We start from the raw sequence: 23,445 nt of genomic DNA, 5'->3' as shown, positions 1-23,445 counted from the left end.
TGAGGTAACAGTAGAGCTGGCAGGACCAGCAAACACAGTTGGTGGTGTGTGTGTCAAGTAGAGACTGGGCTAAGTAAATCCCTGTCCCTCAACCCTTGGCTTCCTAGCTCAGTGAAAGGACTGGACTGTTCGTGACAACATCATAAAGCCAGGCTCATCACAAAGGCTGCCTAGTACACAGCGCAATGGTGCCCCCTGAGGAAGTGCTCCCTGCCCTAGTCCTAAAACAAGTACGCTGACCTGTATTTTGGTTCACTCCTGACAAGATTTGTGTACACCTGTTTAGAGACAACTACAGCCTGTAGATTCAATACTCTACCCTTTCATCCTATCATATCTATATCCTATATTTCTATATCATATCCTCCTTTTGTCTTTTAGAAAGAGACTGACTGTGAACAATAACAATTTGTAACCAACAACCTAAACAAAGGCAAACATCCATAATCCATTTTTTTTTGAAATGTGGGCGTAGTGTTCTAGGCTACTTCTTGCTGATAGGGGGCACTGGTAGTCTTAAGGGGATCCTAAGAAATTCGAGATAATGGTCAAGTCCTGGGAAGACCGGCTATAACCTTTGTTGATAGACACCATCTGTTCATGTTCAGGAGGTCTGGCTTGATCAAACCTGATCCACCTGGAACAAATTCACAGCTGCTTGCTTCCTGTGGAAACAAAAGCAGAGCCTCCTTTCCAAAGCAACATATCCTTAGATCCAAATTTTGAAGTCAGAATGCCTTTAAAATACACATATTTGCTTAATTTAGCAGCCTTTTTACAATCAATGTCTTTCTACAATTAAAAATATCAAAAACAACACAATCCAGATTCTCTGTATAATATCCATCTTTATGTGGCTTATTTTTTATACTACCTTTAAAGACTTTATTTTTTAAAACTATTTCTTTATATAACTGTCTATATTCATTTTCTTCTCTCTTCCAAGACTATGTACATTTTTACACACACTATAAACCATTTAAAGTCTTGTTCCATCTAAATCTGTCTTATTGTGAATCTATTGCTTTAAACTGCAGCATTACTAGGACTGAAATGGCAGCTTTGGCTGCTGGCTCCGCCCACCTCAGCTTCCCAACATGGCTGTGGTATGTTTACCACCAGCTCTGGGAACCAGGCTCACCACCAAGTATGGGCAGCAGAGAGTCTATGTTTTCATCCAGCAGTGTGTAGCCCAGAAACGTGTGTGTGTGTGTGTGTGTGTGTGTGTGTGTGTGTGTGTGTGTGTGTGTGTATACTAGCAAAAGCTAAATCTGTCATGATGCAGTACACTGTGCTGCTTGGAGATGGTGCCGCTGTGGCAGGAATCTGCAGCCATGCTGCCGGTCAAGCCCACATGCTACAAACCCGCCATACAGTAGCTCAAGCCCGCAGGCTGTGGCTGGCCTGAGAGAGACACTAGTCAGCTGTTTTTAGCTCCATTTTAGAACCTTTTTTTTTTTTTTTAAGCTTTCTCAGGTTTTAGGTGGAAACTCTTGCCCTGCGTTTTGGTGCCATTTGTAGCTGTAGTTTTTCCTGTGTCCCACCAGGTCCGCAGCCGCTCAGACCCAAGTAAACACACAGAGGCTTATATTCATTAAAACTGCTCGGCCATCAGCTCAGGCTTCCCATTGACTAGCTCCTACATTTAAACTCAGTCCATTTCTGTTCATCACCACATGTTCTGTGGCTTTACCTGTGTGCCATTACATGCTGCTGCCTGGATGGTGGCCTGGCGTCTCCTGACTCAGCCTTCCTCTTCCCAGAATTCTTATCTGCTTATCCCGCCTATACTTCCTGCCTGGCTACTGGCCAATCAGTGTTTTATTAAACCAGTGTACAAAAGCGTTATCCCACAGCAGTAGAGTATGCATGTGCACAACCCAGAAGAGTTGGTTGTCTTCTTTTACTATTTGGGTCTCCTTCCACTGTGTGGGTCCAGCAGTCAAACTCAGGTTATCAGGCATGGTAGCAAGTGCTTTTAACTACTAATATGTTTGCCAGCCATTAGCATAGGTTGACCTTGGAGGTACAATCCTGCTCCTCGGGTAGCTAGTATTAGGCCAGTCTGTAAGACCCAGTTTTGTTTTGTTTTGAAGGGGAGTGATAGCTTGACTGAGAATGTTCTCATAGGCTGGTGGGGATTTGAACACGTGGCCCCAGTTGGTGGTGCTGTTTGGAGAGGTGGTGCAGCACTGTTGGAGGAGTCCACTGCTGGAGGGCACTGTGAGACTCGTAAGCTGCCCCACCTCAGTTCATGCCTGTGTTTGCAGATGTGACTGTTAACTTCCTGCCGTTCCTCCCTCGCCATCATGGATGCCCCTCTGGAACTGCAGGCCAAAACATACTTCCTTTTTACAAGTTCCACGCGTCATCATGTTCTATCACAGCAAAAGAAAAGCAACAAATACAGGTCTCCCTATATTAATGTTCGTGTTTGTAGTGTTTGAGAATGCCCTTGTGTTATTGACGTGGTTGCCTTGCCTCAGCCCCCAGTGCTGAGATTAAGGTATGCACTCCCATGCCTAGCTTAAACATTGGTTTTAAATTTAAGTTAACTTTCAAAGACAGCAGTGAGACCATCCACACCTGTATTTTGGACAGGACCATCTGGTAGTGCTTACAAAGTGTGCATTTGCCTTTTATATCTACAACATGGTCTTGGCTTAGATAAAGAATGTAGTTTTCAGAGATTCTGAGACTTTCTATGAGTCCCTGCCAAATCAGTTTTTACTTTTACAATTATTTAAACCCAGGTGCACAGCTACACCATTAGCACTGTTGAACATTTCATTGGCTAGCAATGGTTTGTTGTCCAGCATGTCAGAACCATTCCAGTCTTGATGTTGTCCATTTGTAAGCTGTCTCTCTGGCAGTGTGACATCTTGAAAATTAAATTTCCATATGCATTCCCCCTTCATCTTCATTTAAGTAGCTCATAGAGATGTGGTAAAGGAAAGAAAGCCAGTATTGAGTGCTGGCCGCATGGCGCTAGAGATGCTTTCATCTGCAGTACGAATGCACTGTCAAACGTTTTCTAGTGTGCACCTCTCATAGGTTCCAGTCCGTATTATCATGTTCTTTACCAAACCCTGACTTAGCCATGAAGGATTGACTTTCCAAAATTTAAACCTTAAAATCACTGCTATTTCTGAAGCTAAGAGTCAAATGCCCCCCCCCCCAAAAAAAAGGTATTCATTCAGTGCTTAAAGAGGCTTGCTGGCAATCAGAGTTTGATCCCCGACTCACGTAAAGATGAATGAACCAGTTCCAAGCGTGCCCTCTGACCTCCATATGTGTGCATGGTACATGAGACTACACACAGGTCTCACACAGTAATGATAAATTTAAAATAAACAAAAGACGGAGTGTAGGCTGAGGACATATATCCCTTTGAAGAGTGCTTGCCTGGCATGCTGAAGCCCTGGGCTCAATCCCCTAGAAAGATGGCTCAGCAGTTAAGAGCACTGACTGCTCTTCCAGAGGACCTGGGTTCAATTCCCAGCACCCACTTGGTGGGTCACAACCATCTGTAATACCAGCCACAAGGGGTCAGACACCTTTCTCTGACCTCTGATGACACCAGGCATGCATGGGGTACACAGACATACATGCAGTCAAAACATCCATATACAGGAAAAATAAAATCTAAAAATAAAAGTAAAAGGTGTGGTGGTGCATGCCTATAATCTCAGCATTCAGGAGGTGGAGGCAGGAGGATCAAGAAGTTCAAGGTCATCCTCAGCTACTTTAGAGAATTCAGTGCCTGTTTCAAAAATGCAATTTTTAACAGAAGGACTACACACTCTCTCCCACATTGAGGCACTCTCTGTGGCACTGGGGTGTGGGGCGAAAAGAGCAGCCCAGCGATGCCTGGGTCCCAAGCCCCAGTTTGCCTCTCAGTCTTGAATGGCTTATGATTGGCTTGTTCATGGGATGCTGCGTGCTCTTGGGCTGCTGCGTGCTCTCGCTGTCCCTCTCCTGCTCTTGCACAGCCTTCGAATCACTGCCCATCAGTGTGAAGTGTGGCTTGATCTCAATTTGTAGTTCTCGTTCAGTAGGCCATTTTACTCCCAACCCTGGGGATGAGAGCAGGTGTAGCTCAGTGAAAAAGCGTGAGCTTGATATTTGCAAGGGCTTGGGCTCCGCTCTAAGAAAATGAACCTCTGCTGGGGACACCATGACAATGAAATGGCTGTCTTCCTAGCATCCGTGGCCCTCTGTCTCATCATCACTGGAGTCACTTTTGTCCCTGCTTGAAGACGTGAGTCAGCTGCTGTCACCTCTTGGGAGTCTTCACAGCCCTTCAGTAGCTGGGAAGGACGTTCATGTGCAGTCCCTGCACACAGAGCAGAGTAGAGTGGGTGGACACTGTGACGGTGCCCTGGGTGGAGACGGAGGTGGAGGGAGCTCTTAGGAAGCGAACAGAGCTGATGAGGGAGGGGCTTGCTGGGTGACCCACAGTCGCTTGTCTTGGGGTCTAATGTTATGTTCAGGATGGGAATGGGTGATCTTGGAGAGAGACAGATGCAGAAGCTAGACGAAAATGAGTCCCGAGCTCACAGCTGCAGCCAAGGCCTCCTTGACAACCTGGGACTGGCTGGTTCAGTGTACAGTGTCTCCTTTCAGGGTTGTGTTCCGAGTGTATATTTCAGTCTGTCTGTTTCCTTCCTTCCTTCCTTCCATGGTCTTATGTGGCCCACACTGGCCTTGGATTTGCTGTGTAGCTAAGGATGACCTGAATTTCTGATCCTCACGCGTCCCCTGGTGCTGGGGTTACAGGTGTGTGCCACCATCCCACCCGCAGTTTTACGGTTTTCACCTCGCTCCGCAGCTGCTCTATTTCCTGTCTGTCTTCCGTTAATAGCAGATTTGTCATTTCAGATACTAGAGGCTACTTCTTGTTCTTGTTCAGCTTACAGACTCAAACTAATTTATTTTTATTTTACTTTTTATATATTAGATATGTAAGTATTTTGCCAGCATACATGCATGTGTACCACATGTGTGTTCCTGGTGGTGTCCATGGAAGTCAGAAGAGGGTGTCAGATTCCCTGAACTGAAATGACCACCACTTGTGAGCCACCACAGAATGCTCTTAACCACTCAGCAGCACTCTCCAGTTCCTACTTAGTCTTTTTTTCTTTGTTTTAGATTTACTTCTTACTGTTATTTATGTGTGCATGGTAGATCTCTGCTTGTACACACGTGCATGTGCGGGCAGGTGCCCATGGAGGCCGGGCAGACATGGCCCTGATAGTGTTTTTTGTTATTTATGTGTGCATGGTAGATCTCTGCTTGTACACACGTGCATGTGCGGGCAGGTGCCCATGGAGGCCGGAAGCAGACACTGGACCCCTGATAGTGTAAGAGGCAGTTGTGAGCTGCTTGACGTGGGTGCCGGGATCCAAACTCAGGTCCTCTGGGAGAGCAAGTGCTCTTAACCCTGAGCATCTCTCCAGCCCCTAATTCATTTATTGTTAGTCAGTTTATCTGTCTGTTGAGCAGAAAACAGTAGGCACAGCTTTGTTTATGTGTTTACCCAAACTCAGAATTGTCTTCGCTCGGCCTCCTGGGTGCTGGAACTAAGTACATGTCACCACGACTGTCTCGGACTTTACACTTTTAAATCCTGGTTTTTGTCATCAACCCCAACTCCTCTCGACCATCAGTCAAGTCCTGTGGGATTCTAAAGTTGGGCCTTAGCGGCAGATTGTTTCTGAACATTTTTCTGTCTGGAACAATACTGTAAAGCCCTTACCAAGGACCGGAGAGATCACTCAGCAGTCAATACAGTCCACTGCTCTTGCAGAGGACCTGGGTGCTCTCCCAACACCTGTAACTCCAGTCACAGGGGTTCTGACACCCTCTTCTGGACTCTGTGGGTACCTGCACTCATGTGCGCATTCTTTTTTTTTTTTAATTTTATTTATTATGTATACAGTGTTCTGCCTGCATATATCCCTGCAGGCCAGAAGAGGGCACCAGATCTCATTACAGATGATTGTGAGCCACTATGTGGTTGCTGGGAATTGAACTCAGGACCTTCGGAAGAACAAGCAGTGCTCTTAACCTCTGAGTCATCTCTCCAGCCCCTCATGTGCACATTCTAACAGACACATGTATATATACACAATTAACATACAATTAGTATACATACCATTAACAATACAAAATTTTCAAAGAGGCTCTGAGTCTCTTCCAAAACCTGGCCATGCTGTGCATCTCTAGTCTCAGGCCTGAACTCTCCTCAGAACCCTCATGCTTTTTCCCCTCCGTCTGTCTGTTCATGGCATTAATAATTCTCTTAAACTCATTAGATGCCGTAACAAAACCATAATTGTTAAAGGCTTGTCAGCAGTGTTGGTAAGATGGCTCACCAGGTAAAGCATTTGTTTCCCAGGCCTGGTGTCCTGAACTGGATCCCTGGACCACAGTGGAAAGAGGAGAAAACCAACTCCTGAAAGTCATCCTCCGAACCTCCACACAGCTGTGACAAACACGCACCCACATTCACCCCACTACCCACACACACAGCAATAATAAATTAAAATGTCTAAAGCCACTTACAGCACCATGGCATGGTGGCACACACCAGTGTTCTTAGGTGTGAGTTGTAGGAGGATTGCTGTAAAAACAAACAAACAAACAAAAATCAGAAAGCCAGCACCCGGGGGTTGGAAGAAGGAGTTCAGGGCCAGCCTTGCCTGCCCAAAAAGGAAAAGAAAAAGGAGTGTTTTGGTTTGTGTTGGCTGTGTCCAGCGGACAATTCTGTCTTCGGTTTGTACAGCTGTGGCCCTCTCCTCTGCCAGGGCCTGCAAATCCGGGAGAGCCCAGTCACCACCTGGGGCTGTGTACAGAGCACGTGCCAGCCATGCCCCACAGGGAGGCGGGAGTGCTGCTGCTGAGCCCTGGCTTCTCAGCTCTTCCTCTCTGGGCCCGTTCCTGCTCATGACCCTAGATGGTGCTTCGCTGATCTGTTTGCACTGTACCTCCTCAGCTGTCACCTTGTGTCTGAGACTATAATGATGGTCACTTGGTTTGGTTTGGGCTTTGGTTTCTGACAGAGGGTCTCCTGTGTAGCGCAGCCTGGCCCACAGCTCACTTCATAGCACTACATACTCGGTACTAGGGTTATAGATGCAATCCACCAAGCCTGGCTTTCCTCTAGCGTCAAGAGGACATGCTTTTTGTTTGTTTTCAAGATGCTCGTCACCTTTCTATCCAAATGTGTGGCCATAAGTAAGCAAAAAGTGTTCCTACTTTCTAATCAGTAGGGTTATCATCACAGCCTGGAATTCCTGTCCCGGGAATCTGAAGCAAGAGAACCATAATTTCAGGGCTAGCCTGGACTACATAGAAAAACCTATGAAAAAATTCTCTGACCAGGGGTGGTGGCTTGCATGTATTTCCAGCCCTTGTAGGCTGAGGCAGGAGGATTGTGGAAGGGAGGGAGGGAAGGAGGGAGGAAGGAAGGAAGGGAGGGAGGGAGGGAGGGAGGGAGGGAGGGAGGGAGGGAGGAAGGAAGGAAGGAAGGAAGGAAGGCTGGTTGGTTGTTTGGTTCTCTGTGGGCTCTTGTCTCCATCACTGGTCATCCCATCCCAGTATCCTCTGGTAACATGAGATAGGAGGTGGGGTGTTGTTTCCCTGGTGTCCTTGAGCAGAATGGCTGCTGCCTCCACCTCTAACCAGTCACATCCCATGCCAGGAACCCCCCTTGGAGATTTTGAGGGTTTTTTTTTTTTTTTTTTTTTTTTTTTTTTTGGCCTGTTTTTGAGACAAGGTCTCACTATATAACTCTGGCTGGCCTGGATCTTACTATGTAGCCCACACTGGCCTCAAACTCACAGAATCCACCTGCCTCTGCCTCCCAAGTGCTACAGTTAGAGACGTGGGGGGTCACCATAACCAGCAACTTCTTTAATGTTTTAAAAGAACTTGAACTTCCAAGAGCAGACAGGTCTCACATGAGCAGCATGTGTTGCTCAGAAGGTGTTTAATAAATGTTAAGAATGCACTTCGTCTTTCCCGCTCTTCTCTTTGTGCATGTCTTTAATTGGATCCTCTAGCAGGGGATTTGCTTAATTTATTTCAGGTGGACTGCACTTCCACAGTTATAAGGTTGGCATCTAGATTTAATTATTTTAGTGCCCATAAGTGCTGTATCAGAGAAATAAACAGACTGACAAGCCACCTTTTTGTATTTATGTATGTGTGTTATATATGTGTGTGTGTATGTGTTGTATATGTATGTGTGTGCTGTATATGTGTGTGTGTGTTGTATATATGTGTGTGTCTTATATGTCCTGTGTCTGAAGTGGTTTTCAAATCGCCTTTGTGTGTGTGTGTGTGTTGTATGTGTGTGTATGTGTGTGTGTGTTGTATGTGTGTGTATGTGTGTGTGTGTTGTATGTGTGTGTTGTATGTGTGTGTGTGTCTTATATCTCCTGTGTTGTATCCTGTGTCGAGAGTGGTTTTAAGCCTTCGAACCAAAATGCTTTCTGTCCATCAGCTTTGGCTTTGGCCGGTCAAAATATGCGTGAAGCCAGCAGTGAAGAAGTGGTTTTTGAATTTTAAAAATCTGCTTATTTGTTGTTACTGTGCCTGTGTATGTACATGACGTGTGGGCACCTGTGCCACGGTGTGGATGTGGAGGTCAGAGGACAGCTGTGGTGAGTCCGTTCTCTCCTTCTACCTTTGCCTCAGTCCTGAGGGTTGAACTCAGGTCCCCAGGCTCATACGACAAACACCTTTTGAAGCCATCTAACCAGCACATGGGTATTATTGTGCTCTTACCGGGTGTCATATGGTATAATCCCAGGCGCCATCTCTGTAATCCCAGCCACTTGGAAGACTGGCAGAAGAATCATATGAACCGAGGAACTCTAGGCCAGCCTAGGCAATAGCAAAATTAATAAAACACAGTAACCCAAAATAAATGCCCCATGAAGTAAAGTGCACTCAAATTAGGATAATCCCTGGAGGGAGTTGAAAGGTTTTAACTTTGACATAGTTAAGACTATATACAGTAAGAACAATTATCAAGTAAAGATTACATTCACAATGTACTGAATTCCAATTCATTTGTGTCTTGTAAATTTAAAGAAAATACTCCATAATCTATCCTATCTTAGTGAATCTAAAATGTTATACCTGATTTACTTTCTATCATATCTAAGGAAAACTGCAGCTGTAACTATCTAGTCTTCAACTCCATCAAAGACCCCAGAAGGATATATTATTATTCAAGTAAACAAAAAGTGCATTGCAGACAACTTCCAAAAACTCTAGAATGACAGAGATATCTTGCTGCATGGAAAATCACCCAAAGTTCCTCTGTAAGATTTGGGCATCCATCTTCAGCCTACAGGCTCATAGGGTCTGGCAGACTCTTCAGTGAAGCAAGAAATATCAAAGACTGTCGCACCTATATTGGCAAAGTTTGTCAATCACTTTCCTCTGTGTCCTGCAGAATGTCTGACAGTTTCTTCTATGAAGCAGGAACCTTGAAGGACTGTTCTGCCTTGTTTTGGCAAAGTTCATCAGTCACTTTCCTGTGTGTCCTGCATGTCCCGTCTGCACAACACATTGTCAGCATTCAAAGGAAAGAGCAGTTTCTTTGCCCAGTGGCTAACCTTGCCACAAGGAAGCAAACTCCATAAGCAGTTTCTTCAGTGCCCATCATCTCTGAAGTAAATTGGTGTTGCCAGGAGCAGATAGATGTATCTCATTATCATGAAAAATCTTATGTTAACAAAACATTTTAAATGCCATATTCTATAGGTCTTTGAAGTATTTGAAGACCATTTATCTATCTAAAATATACCTATTTAACCTAGAAAACATAATTAATGTGCTACAAGTTTGATTATTATAGATTAACTACTAACCTCATTTCTTATTCACACATTGCATTTTTAAATCACCTGCATAAGCACAATACCCCAAACAAGAATAGAAATATATATACAGTGTAACAAAATTAACTTTAAATTTGCGTCAGTATACAAAATCCTTTAAACAAGAGTAGAAACATATACACAATATGTTGTAACAAAAATTACCTTAAATTTGTATTAATATACCAAAATTTATGCCAATTCAAAATATCTGAGATTAATAGTTATCTTTTTATCCTATATTCCTATATTCCCCTAAATGATAAGAAACATAACCATAACCCACCAAATAACCAAAAGCCTCCCACACCCCTCTTGGGAATGTGGATGTTGTGTTCTCCAAATGCTTCCTGTTGTCTGTGGGTGAAGGCATCCCCAGGGATCCCTGAGAAAATTTTGAGGTAATGATCAAGTCCTGGGAAGACCAGCTATAATCTTTGTTGATAGATATCACCTGTCAAGATTCGGGAGGTCGCCGGTGGTGGCGACGCCTTTAATCCCAGCACTCGGGAGGCAGAGGCAGGCGGATCTCTGTGAGTTCCAGGCCTGGACTACCAAGTGAGTCCCAGGAAAGGCGCAAAGCTACACAGAGAAACCCTGTCTTGAAAAACCAAAAAAAAAAAAAAAAGATTCGGGAGGTCTTCCCTGATCAAATATGATCCATCTCATTCTAGAAGGAATCCACAATCTCTCGTCTCCTATGGGAACAAAACTCCAAAGCATTTTTTATTTCCATTTGAAAAATACTCTTTTTTATTTCTTTTTTGAAGTTAAGATATCCCTAAGGTATCTAGACTGGTTCAGTTTTGCAGTCCTGTTCGTAATCCCATGTCTGTCAGCAGCTGTCTCTTGCCCATCAGCAATCAAAAAATTCAAAATTAACACAATAGTATACAGGATCCAGACTCCCTGCATATTTCCCAGCTCTACATGACTTATTCCTTTTTTTTTTAACTCTCTCTTTAAAGACTATTTTATAAACTATTCATTTTTTTTCTATGACTATACCCTTTTCCTTTGTTTCTTAAGCCTACATACATTGTAAAACACACTGTAACTGTTTAGAGTTTTTTTTTCCCATCTGGACCTCTTTTACTGCATATCTTTTAGCCTTTTTGACCATGTGAGCAAACCTTTAAACTGCTAATCTACACTTTGATTCTCTGTGAGTAGCTCTTAGCTGGCTCCGCCCCTTCTCAGGTCCTGAAAGCCACGTCTAAAACCCAGGGCCCAGTCAGAGGTAGGTGACCAAGAACTGCATTCAGCCTTCCTAGAGCTCTAGAATGCTGATGCATGCACTGTGGCAGGCGTTTTTACTTAATTTTTTGTTCCTGCTTAATGGACTGGCTGCTCAAGGGCTTGCCAGAGGGCAGAAAACTCTTAAAGGAGCCGTAGCCTCTTTTTTTTTTTTTTTTTTTTCCAGCTTTCTTAAGCCCTACATGGAAATCCGGGCCCTATATTGGATGCCAAAGTATTGTTGGTTGTTTTTGCTCTTTTGGAGGGCCCCACCACCAAACTCCCAAACAAATCACACACAGAAGCTTATTCTTATTTATAAATTCCCAGCCTTAGCTTGACTTGTCCTGTCCTGGCCAGCTTTCCTTAACTTAAATTAGCCCATCTGTGTTTTGCCTCTGGGCTTCTTCCTTTTCTTACATCTGTATATTTTACTTTCACTCTTACTCCATGGCTGGGTGGCTGGCCCCTGGAGTCCTCCTCCTTCCTTTCTCATTTCTTCTTTCCTCTCAGATTTCTCCTTCTATTTCTTCTGTCTGCCAGCCCCGCCTATCCTTTCTCCTGCCTCACTATTGGCCATTTAGCTCTTTATTAGACCATCCGGTGTTTTAGACAGGCACAGTAACACAGTTCCACAGAGTTAAACAAATGCAGCATAAACAAAAGTAACACACCTTAAAATAATATTCTACAACAGGGGGTGATCTAGGAAGTGTTTCTCAGGTTTTAACTCCATCTTTGTGAGTGGGACCTTGGCACCTACAGAGTGTGTGTGTGTGTGTGTGTGTGTGTGTGTGTGTGAGAGAGAGAGAGAGACAGACAGACAGACAGACAGACAGACAGACAGACAGACAGACATACCGGCATGCTGGGATTACAGCTGTGAACCACCACGTCTAGTGGCATCTGGTCCTTTCTTTCTTTTCTAAGACGGGCTCTCACTGTGTAGTCCTGGCTGACCTGTAGCTTGCTATGCAGACCAGCCTGGTCCTGTTACCTCCTGAGTGCTAAGATTAAAAGCATGTGCCCACATTGGTTTTTTAAAGTTGCCTATGTGAATCTTATCAGCTTTTTAAAGCTCAAATTAATGTATCTTTTCAAAGAACATTTTACCCATAATGTTACACTATCTATTGTGATGTGTGTGTGGCATATGTGTGCCAGGGTTTATGTGTTGTGATCAGAGGACACCTTTTGAGAGTTAGTTCTGCCATTCCACCCTTGGGCTCTGGGGGGAATGAAATTTAAGGCTTTGAACATTCTAGGGAAAGTGGTCTACCAGACTACAAGATTAAATGCTCTATAGCTACCATCAAATATTCAGTTGAACCTGTTTCGGTAAAGTTCACAGAAGGGTTAGAGGTGTAGTTCAGTTGAAAGAACAGTTGCCTAGCATATATGAATCCCTGGGCTCAATAAAGGAGGCAGGTGGCACATAGGCCTGTAATCCCTGCACTCAGAAGGTAAAGACAGGGAGGTCAGAAGCTCAAGGATTATCCTTGGCTACACAGTGAGTTGGTGGCCAGCCTAGACTACATGAGACTCTGTCTCAAAAGTAAAATAAAATTCACAAAATATCTTACAACATAAAAATTCTTTTTTTTTTTTGTTTTTGTTTTTTTTTTTTGTTTTTTTTTTTTTTTTTTTTTTTTTTGAGACAGGGTTTCTCCATGTAGTTTTCGTGCCTGTCCTGGAACTCACTCTGTAGATCAGGCTGGCCTCGAACTCACAGAGATCTGCCTCCCGAGTGCTGGGGTTAAAGGTGTGCGCCACCACCGCCTGGCAACATAAAAATATTTTACAGCAACGACTGACTGCTCTTCCAAAAGACCCAGGTTCAGTTCCCAGCACCCACATGGCAGCTGACAAGTGTCTGTAACTCCAGGATCTGACCCCTCACACAGACACACATGCAGGCCACCAATGCACAGAAAATAAAAATAAATTATTTTAAAAATAATCTACAGCATAGCCTGTTTCTTTTTAAATGACTGTGTCGTTGGGCACAGTGTCCCCACGCCTATAATCTGGTACCCAGAAGACAGAGGCAAGAGCACTAGGAGAAGTTCAAGGCCTGCCTTGACTACATAGCAAGTTTCAGGACAGCCTTGCTTAGTTAGGGTTTCTATTACTGTGATGACCAAAAACGGCTTGGAGAGGAAAGGGTTTATTTCTTACAACTCAGGTCACATGCTGTCACTGAGGGAAGTCAGGGCAGAAACTCAGGACAGGAACCTGGAAGCAGGAACTGAAGCAGAAGCTATGAAAGAACGCTGTTTTCTGGCTTGCTCATGTCAGCCTGCTGCTTATACCACTCAAACCACCCTCTCCAGGGCAGCATCACCACTGAGCCACCCACGTCAATCATTAATCAAGACAGTGTCCTACAGAGCTCTTACGGGCATCTGGATGGAGGCGGTATATCAACTGAGGGTCCTCTCCCCAGACAACTTAGCTTGTTCAAGTTGACACAAAACTAGCTCACACACAAGGATGCATAACAAAACTCTGTCTCCAAAGGAAAAAGAAAAACAGACAAGGATCAAATAATAAAGATACTAAAATGTTGTTCCAGAATTGAGCATGGTGGTACATGCCTGTAATTCCAGCAATGGGAGGCAAAGGCAAGAGGATCTTTCCAGCCAGAGGCTACTTAGTAAGAGCCTATCTCAAAACAAGCAAAGAAAAGCCAAAAATGTCATTGCAGACAAATGTAATATGTGAACTTTGATCATCATTTGAAAAAAAAAAAAAAGGCTGAAAACTTTTAGGTCTCAAACCTGGGACAAATGGATGGAAGTATCCATTAACATATCAAAGCAGATGCTGGCTCCAGGGTCTCCCTGCATCCCTCACAAGGCCTTCCTGACTAGGGTACCCACCCCCTACCCTGAACTTTCTCTCCAGCCTGTGGGCTTCTCTCCCCCCAGCTCCTCTGGCCCCTATATAAATCAGCCATTTTGGCTATGCCAGTCTCTTGGCCCAGGCCACCCGTCTTGGTCAGTGGTTCCTCTCCCGTCCCCCTTCTCCTCAAATGGCCTAGGTCAGTGCCATATTCACCCTGGACTCTCCCAGATGTCCCTGCCTCTGGCTGTGCTCTCCCTCATATCTGTAATAAACTTTCTCCTCCACCAAACCTAGGAGCAGTCATGTCCTTCCTTTTTTATTTCTTTATTTCATTCAAAACTCATTAGGCTGAGCTGGAGAGACAGCTCAGCAGTTAAAAGCACTGGCTACTCTTCCAGAGGTTCTGGGTTCAACTCCCAGCACCCACACGGCAGCTCACAACTGTCTGTGAGTCCAGTTCTGGGAGATCCACACCCTTTTCTGGCCTCCTCGGGCGCTGCATGAGCGTGGTACATGCAGACAGAAAACCCACACACGTTTTCTTTTTAGTTAAAAATACTGGGCTGAGGCTAAGACAAGAACTAAAGCCAAGATAACAGAATTATCTAACTGTTCTAGTTCACTCTCAGGGCTGGCAAGGGCCTCAGCAGGTAAAAGCACTTGTTGGAAGCCTGAGAACCAGTTTCATTTCCAGAGCCCATGAAGCAAGAAGAGAAGCAAGTCCTGAAACTGTCCTCTGGTCCCCACATTCACAGCGTGGCATGCGCGGGCCAGTGTTCCCTCTCACATACACACACAGTAATAGTAACTAGTACAATGATTTTGAAGATGTTGCTAGCTAGCTCTGCTGTGGGATCGCAGTGTTGTGGTTATGTGAACGAACGTTCTTTGGAGACACAAGTGAAAACCAGGGCGAAGCGCCCTGCTGCCCAGGGTGTGCCCAAGCCCAGTCCTAATGGTGATTATTAAATATTTAAGAATTTTGTGACCCCATGCCCCATGGCAGCTTGAAATCAACCACGATAGACATAGTATACCACAGAAATCTTCAAATGCTGCATGGAGGGCTAATTTACAAGCATACCACTGCCTGCAGCTTCTCTCCCTCTCTCTCTCTCTCCCCCCTCTTCTTTTCTGTCTCTCTCTCTCTCCCCCTCTCCCTTTCTCCCTCCCTCCGTCCCCCCTCTTACATGGCCTTGAACTCCTGATCCTCCTGTTTCCAACTTCAAAGTGCTAGGATGCTTGGATTACAGGGATGCAGTACCTACCACACACAGCATTGTAGCTCTCAAATATTCTATATTTAAAAGAAGAAGAAGCCGGGCATTGGTGGCGCACGCCTTTAATCCCAGCACTCAGGAGGCAGAGCCAGGTGGATCTCTGTGAGTTCGAGGCCAGCCTGGGCTACCAAGTGAGCTCCAGGAAAGGCGCAAAGCTACACAGAGAAACCCTGTCTCAAAAAAGAAGGAGGAGGAGGAGGAGGAGGAGAAGATGAAGAAGAAGATGAAGAAGAAGAAGAAGAAGAAGAAGAAGAAGAAGAAGAAGAAGAAGAAGAAGAAGAAGAAGAAGAAGAAGAAGAAGAAAAGAAGAAGAATTACAAACGTCTTAGCCTGGTTCAGAGCTGCCCTGGGTCCCCTGACTCTGATTCTGCAAGCTGTGCCCTCCTCAGCTGCGTCCCTTCCCGCACACCCTGCCTGCCGCCCTCTGCCGCCCTCTCTCCCTCTCTCCCTGCAGTCCTCTTGCTGCCCCTGCCCCTGCCCCTGCTCATCCAAGCCCACTCTGCAAGGCTTTCTGGAGTCCCTCCTGGTTAGCTGTCCTGCACCTATACTCCACATTAGTGCCTTGGTGTTGCTGCGTTTCGGTTTCTCTTCAATTAGCTCCTGATCCATGAGCAGAAAAGGATCATTCCACTCTTGCATGCAGTAGGTGCTCCTTGAGTTCTTAGAAACTCAGCATAATTATTGTAGATATCCACAGGCCTGCAGTTGCCAGCCTAGAATTTAAAATATTGACTTGTCCATTAAGGTCCAAGGAGATTGCCGATAAAGAATGGTGGCATACTCTACCTACTAAGTGTTTTCAGGATCTGAGTCCAGCTGCCTTTGAGGTTCCTGTGTGTGTCAAACCCAAACAGATCTGATCTGATTAGGGGGAATGGCCTAGGCCACAACAGCTGAGGCCTCGGAGGAGAGCTAAAGAGGCTGAGCTGAAAAGTGACTTACACCACGCGGTGATCTGTGCTCTCTCAGGAAGCCCCTAACCCTCCCCCGAGGAACTGATGCCATCTTCACTTGGAGCTGAGAACAGTTGAGGGGCTTCCCTCAAACGGCAAAGCTACAACAGAAACTTGAAGCTGACTGTGCACTCTGCCATTGGCGGGGAACTAGGGAAACCTAGGCTGGAATACTCTCGGTGTGGGTGCCCAGAATCTGAAGTTTAGTAGTGGCTCTGGAGAATACGGCATCAGAGAATGCAGCCTCCGAGGTGCGTGGTGGTACGTGCTTGTAATCCCACCTCTTGGGAGAGGCTGAAGTGTAAGGCAGACAGGGACTGTAGTGAGTAGGACAGGCAAAGTAATATTGCCCCCTGCCCCCCCAAAAAGTGAAAGGGCTTAGAAGGTAAAGGCACTTGCTGCACAAGCTTGGTATGAGTTTGACCCCCAGAATCCACGTAAAGGTAGAAGGAGAGAGCCTGATCTCATCATCCATGATTTGGTGGATACACACACATACACACACACACACACACACACACACACACGCACACGCACACACACACACACGCACACACACACACACACGGGTGCATGTGCTCACGGTGTAAGAAAAACTGAAAATTAAAAATGTGACCTCTGATCTCAGCTTTGCTACGTTCCATCCATTATCCTGAGTCACCGAGTTTCTCTGGACCTCTGACCTCTTGATTGTATAATTAGAATAATAAGCCAGCATATAGTTTTTATTCCTGTTTCATGAATTATGCAGTATGTAGCTTAAAGTCTCACAAGGAAGTCAGTGAGTAATGAGAAAATGAGAACACAACACTGTAATAATACTGTGCTCCAGGAGTACACAGGATAATCTGGAAGCATAGAGGAAGAAGAGCAGCTAACTCCTAGTGCCGTCATCCTAGAGCAGAGGGCCTTCCATCCAAGTGAGATCTGGGGGGCTTACTACACATGGAAAGATGACCCCAGGAGAGCCGGTATGTCAGCTCTGGAAAATGCAAGTTATTCCCCTTAACGCATGAGCAAAGGCATGACGGGAGAAAATGAAGCTGGGTAGAGCAAGACTGGAAAAGGACTGACATTCTCCTGGAACAGCTTGGACTGCTAAGGCCGTCAGAAGGTAGCAACAGATTTTAGACAAGACTGTATTTGCAGTATAGTAGAAATTGCAAATCTTCTTGCCAATGTGGCGTGGTGGATGGAGTATGGGAGTGCAGGATGGTTTGGGAAAGCTCTTTAGGAGGTAATTGTGAAATATAACCTAGCTGGGGGCTGATGAGATTCCCCAGTAGCACAGTAGAAAAGAATGAAGCATAAATCAGAGCTCCAACGGAGCTGCATGCATGAGGGCCCATGAGGAGGGCATCAGTGGAAATGTCCACATCAGAGCCGAGCCGTGGTGGCACGCGCTTTTAATCCCCGCACTCAAGGAGGCAGAGGTAGGCCTGTCTGAGTTCCAGGCCAGCCTGGTCTACAGAGTGAGTAACAGGACAGCCAGGGCTACACAGAGAAACCCTGTCTCAAAAAAACAAAAAGAAAATGTCCACATCTGTCCCAGGCAGGAGAGACATGCAGCACTCCCTGCTGTGACTCAGGTATCCAGGCTGAAGAGTATCTCTGCTATGTGGCTGTCCCCAGTGCCAGAGGGAAAGCCCTAGAGGAATTCACAAGGGCAGTTCCTTGCTGCAGCCATAAGTAGCATGCATCTTCCATGACTCATAGATGGAGTCTTGTTCCTGGCCCCACCCAGGCTCTAGGATTCAGCCTCTGGTAAGCTAGCCTGGGCTGCCTGGTGCCTGACTGCAGGAATGAGAGATGCCTTCCAAGAGTTCACTGATAAGACTATCACACTGGAGCATAGTAATTGAAGGACAACAGAGGGAGCCTTTTCCAGCCCTAAGTCGTAATCATTCTGTTTGATTCTCTTAAGATTTTTTATCATTAGTTATGTGTATGGGTCTGTACTCAGGAGGGCCATTGCCTGTGGAAGCCAGATCCCCTGGAGCTGGAGTACAGCTGTTGGGAGCTGCCCGCATAGTGCCGGCAACTGAACCTAGGTCCTCTGAGGAACAGCACACGCTGGGCCAGATCTACACCCCTCTTTTTGTTTTTTGTTGGTTGGTTGGTTGGTTTTTGAAATAGGGTTTGGCCATGCAGTCCAGGCTGGCCTCTAACTCCCAGAAATCCACCTGCTTCTGCCTTCCAAGTGCTGGGATTAAGGGTGAGTGCCACTCCTCCTCAGCCTTGGTCCTTCTTACAGTCACAGAGAGAAATTGGAAGTCAGTTTGTTGGGTAGTGAGAGCTTTTTTTTTGTTTTTTTTTTTTTTTTTTTTTTGTTTTTGTTTTTGTTTTTGTTTTTCGAGACAAGGTTTCTCTGTGTAGCTTTGCGCCTTTCCTGGAACTCACTTGGTAGCCCAGGCTGGCCTCGAACTCACAGAGATCCACCTGGCTCTGCCTCCCGAGTGCTGGGATTAAAGGCGTGCGCCACCACCGCCCGGCACGAGAGCTTATTTTATTCTTTACAAAAATGCTTTGTTTCATTCTTTCCAAGTAGAGTTTTTTTGTTTTAAATAAGTCATAGTCAGATTTAATAATAGATGTCTTCCTTGAATTTTCGTTTCGATTACTGTGTTAACATGAGGTTTTGGTTGTTGTCTGTTACTGTTTTAATCTAAATTTGCATGAAGATGTTAGAGGAGGCTTCCTGGAATGAAACACCGGGCTGCTGAATTCCAAATGCCAGAGAAGTCCCCCTTGGCCTTCTCCTGCCCTCCCAGCACGGATGGCCCTCTCAGCAGATCAAGGGGTGGGTGTGGGAGGAGATGTGGTGGGGCTGACTGCAGCCTAGGTGCTGCCCTGGAGCTCACTCCTGCAGCCTTAGGGACGGTGCTGAGATGACCTGGAATGATGGCCTTTTTCCTCCGTGCAGAAACACTGGATTCACGTCTGTCCTTTCTTTGTTCCCAGCACATAGCCCAGCTAAATTGTAGTCCTCGCTGCACCACCAAAAACTGACTTATTGTGCTTTTATTTCTTAACAGTTGCGAGAAACAATCAAAGCTGGCAAAGGTGTGACTTCAGCTATTGACCTGTGTCGTTACCATGGAAACAAGGCCCTGGAGGCCCTGGAGAGCTTCCCTCCCTCAGAGGCCAGATCAGCTTTAGAAAACATTGTGTTTGCTGTGACCAGATTTTCATGACACCAAATTAAAAAGACACTATTGTTCCTTAGCTGAAATCCCAGAGAATGGGGTGGACAGGAGAGCTTTGTGATGAAATAACTAAGATGTTAATGATTTTTAAAACGTAAGTATTTTTTTTCCTGTTCTTTTATCTCGGTTACTTAATGAATCTATCTTTTTGGAACCACTACAAACAAAATGAGAAGGAAAAAAGGTCACACAGTTTTCACTTGTCACGCCAGAGCACACTTGAGGCTGCAGCAACAGAAATAATTAATGAGACTCACTCCTGTGACCTCAGCAAATGGACAGGAAATAAGCCCTTATTGATTGGACCAAGCCAGGGATGGCGCCAGGGCGATGGCTGTGGTTTTCCTTCTGAAGAGGACAGAGCAAGCTGGAGGCTGCAGGTGTCAAGAGAAACACTGGATGCCAGCCAGGGAGGACACATCAAAACCTGATGACCAGTCCAGTCCATTGGAGTAAAGAATCGTTCTACGAGTTAAGGGAAAATAGGCGTGGCTGCAGTCTCAAAATCATGTCTCTGTGGGTATAATGTGAGAGGCTTGTGCATTGTGGTTTTTATCGGGTTTGGGAGAGGTGAGGAAAATGTTAAAAAGTTGCCAAATACTTTAAGTTGGGTATTAAAATGTTGCCAAGTGTTGATTCAATTGTATCAGAAATTGTCTGCCTTTCTTTCTTAAAGATCAAGTCTAGGACACATTTCAAGCCTAGCCTGGTGGCACACGCCTTTAATCTCAACTCTTGGGAGGCAGAAGCAGGTGGATCTCTGAGCTTGAGGCCAACCTGGTCTACAGAGTGAGTTGTTGGACAACCAGGGCTACAGAGAAACCTTGTCTCAAAAATAAGCAAGACAGCTAGGTGGTGGTGGCACACGCCTTTAATCCCAGCACTGAGAGGCAGAGGCAGGCGGACCTCTGTGAGTTCAAGGCCAGCCTGGTCTACAGAGTGAGTTCCAGGAAAGGCTTCAAAGCTACATAGAGAAACCCTGTCTCAAAAAAAAAAAACAAGCACGACACATTTCAAAGGCCAATGTTTTAATTTCAAATACAGTGTATTGACTTATGACACTGATTTAGAGACTACCTCTGGTTTTTACAGCGTTCAGGAATGTAATGATTGTGGTGGGACTTCATTGGTTGGGAGTTCTGTTTTAACCTCAGAATGTCACTGTTTGGTCTTGAGCCACAGACCCAGAGTTGCAGAAAGAACAGAAGAAATCACACAGGCTGCAATCGGACACTGCCTCGGCGAGGTTCACGGGAGCTGGTTTCTGTGGTTTGCACAATGCAATGTGAGGATGCCGCTGACAAGAGGGCTGAGTTTACATAAATGATCTCCACCGAGACTCGGCTGCCTCCCTGCTTGTGTGGTGTAATTACAGCCCTATCTGGAGACAGCAAACACAGTAGCAGATTGTATTACCCACCTCACTCAAACACTAGGGGAAGTTATTTGAGTTGATCCTCCTCCCAAAAGCTTCGTCCAGACCCGGCATGTGGCATGCAGTGAGGAGAAAATGGGACCTACAGAGGCTAAGGTATGATGAGTGGGCTCCATGATAATTGAACGGCTTACACACTACCTTGTTCTGTAGTCCTTAGATTGCCATAGAGCATTCCACTCTGTTCGAAATGGCTCTTCTCGGAGAACTTGGCTTAATTAGTAACTAGGGCTCCAATACTATAGCTCTGGCTGGGTTCTAATCATTAACTTCCCACAAGGAGGAGTCTGGATGCTGCTGGGTAGCTACACAAGACAGGGAGCCGCGCCATGCCTCAGATCTAGTTCACTGTGTGGCCTTTCAAAAGTCACTCCTCAATCACTCAATGTCCCCCTCTATACAGTGAGCTTAAACAAAGTAGTCCCTCCCAGGTTTGCTTGACTTTGTGAGTTTGTGTCACCCTGGAGTGGCCGCACCTGGAACCCAGCACTTTGGGAGGCTGAGGCAGCCTGGCTAGGCTACAGAGTGAGTTCAAAGGCCAGCTTGAACTAAATAGATCCTGTCTGAAAGAAAAAATAAATAAACAAATAAAAGTTAGCGTTTCTGACCATCTAGTAAACGTGCTGCAGAAAGAAGATCCAGAGGAGGAAAGGGGAACCCTGAGCGCCTCTGACAGAAGACGGGGAGCTAAATGGTGAGCTTCTGACCCAGCTGCCTCACATGTAACCTACCATTCCATCTGCCTTAGGTGACATGCTGGATTCTTGTTCGACACCCACCTTTCTGCTTTCTATGATCTCTGTTCTGTCCCCTCCTTTAAAAAAAAAAAAAAATGGCGTCTCCTGTATCACAAACTGGCCTTGAGCTCCTGATATCCCTGGCTCCATCTCCCAAGTGCTATCTACATGCACTGCGACCCACCTGTCTCCCAGCATATCCCCCCCCCCCCCCCCCCCCCGCGCCAGTGTAACACACTGGAGTTACAGACACGTCCCTGAACATAGCCAGCTATTTACAGGAGTGCTGGACTAGGAACCCAGCTTCTCAAACTTGCAACAACAAAATGCCCTTCCCTGCTGAGCCAGCTTCCCAACCCCGCATCCTGTTCTGAAATCCCCACTCTCTTCTTTACTGGCCGTACATGCTCCTTTCTTCCTGTGCCTAAAACCCTTCTCTTTGCTGTTTGTCTTCCTCCAGCTTTAGGAAAAAACCTCCTTGCCGGGCGAGGTTTAATCTCAGCACTCAGGAGGCAGAGGCAGGCGGATCCCAGTAACTAGACCAGCCTGGTCTACACAGCGAGTTCCAGCCAATCAATGAATGTTACATAGACTATCTCTAAAAAACCTTCCAGTTAACTCACAGCAGGCTGTTGGTGACTGAGTCCGTACATCCGGACCAGTGCCAGCCTTGTGGGACGATTTTTGAAGCAAACATGAAGTCCCTCTCTGCACCACCCTCTTGAAATGACTTCACAGAGATCCTCCTGCCCCTGCCTCCCAGTGCTGGGACTCAAGGGCTTTGCTACACCACCCAGCCTTTCCTTTTTTCTTTTTTTTTTTTTTTTTTTCTTTCTTTTTTTTTCTGGTTTTTCAAGACAGGGTTTCTCTGTGTAGCTTTGCGCCTTTCCTGGAACTCACTCTGTAGACCAGGCTGGCCTCGAACTCACAGAGATTCGCCTGGCTCTGCCTCCTGAGTGCTGGGGTTAAAGGCGTGCGCCACCACCGCCCAGCTTCCTTTCATTTTTACATGGGTTCTTGGGATTGAATTTAGGTCACCTGCCTTGAGAAGCAAGTGACTTCACCTGCTGAGCCATCTTCTTGGCCCAAAAGCAAACTTTTCAAATTGAAGATTGTTTCATTTTGTTTTGCCTGCATGAGTATTTTGGCTGCAGATATGTTTGTGTGGCACCTGCCTGTTTGGTGCCCATGGAGACGAGAAGAGGGCACTGGTGCCCTTGGAACTGGAGTTTCAGACCACCATGAATGCCATGTGGGGGCAGGGTTAAATCCAGTAAGTACTCTTAACCCCCAGCCATCTCTCTATCCCTAAACTGAAGAATTTGAAAGAAGGTTTAGGGCTGGGGACATAGGCAGCTTACATGAAGTCCTTGGTTTGGTGCCCAGTACTGCCTGTGTGGGGGCACATGCTGCAATCTTAGCTCTCAGGAGGTGGAGGCAGGAGGATCAGAAGCGCAAGGTCATCCTTAGCTACACAGAAAATGTGAAGCTAGCCTGGACTATATAAGAACCTGATATTAGTGAAATTATTAAGGCCACTCCACATAGTTAAAAGGAAGGTTTATTTAGTGGCGTAACTTACAAATGAAGGGATAGGTAGGTCACAGGGTCTAGGGAAGATGTAGTGCGGGCCAGCGGTGTTCTCTGGAGAACTCTGCTCGGTCTACCTCCAGCATCCAGGGTTCAGGAACCAAAAGAGACGGTGCACCCGGATCTCAGGTCTTCAGCGTCCTCTCTCAGCCCTGCCTTGTAGGCATGACAGTTACCGAAGCCTCAGTGGGGGTTGGAACTTCCAGATCAAGGTTGGAATGGCTGCCCACCACACCCTGACTCAAAAAAGAAAACCAAATCCAAA

The 23,445-nt window shown here is 45.9% G+C and overlaps 1 protein-coding gene across 2 annotated transcripts in view; it reads left to right on the top strand.

Moving 5' to 3' along the window:
• Positions 1–20,064, top strand: part of Pdss2 (decaprenyl diphosphate synthase subunit 2) — a 229,523-nt gene extending 209,459 nt beyond the window's left edge. For both annotated transcript variants that reach the window (XM_028894931.2, XM_028894930.2), the window contains one exon: positions 19,248–20,064. In XM_028894931.2, the coding sequence (XP_028750764.1) occupies positions 19,248–19,406 (159 nt within the window). In that variant the 3' untranslated portion in view covers positions 19,407–20,064. The remainder of the gene's footprint in view (positions 1–19,247) is intronic.
• The last annotated feature ends 3,381 nt before the right edge of the window (positions 20,065–23,445 follow it).

Source organism: Peromyscus leucopus, chromosome 8a (assembly GCF_004664715.2).
Source record: "Peromyscus leucopus breed LL Stock chromosome 8a, UCI_PerLeu_2.1, whole genome shotgun sequence".
Taxonomy (NCBI): domain Eukaryota; kingdom Metazoa; phylum Chordata; class Mammalia; order Rodentia; family Cricetidae; genus Peromyscus; species Peromyscus leucopus.
The sequence above is the reverse complement of the archived record's forward strand: the minus strand, read 5'-3'. Positions and strand labels throughout refer to the sequence as shown.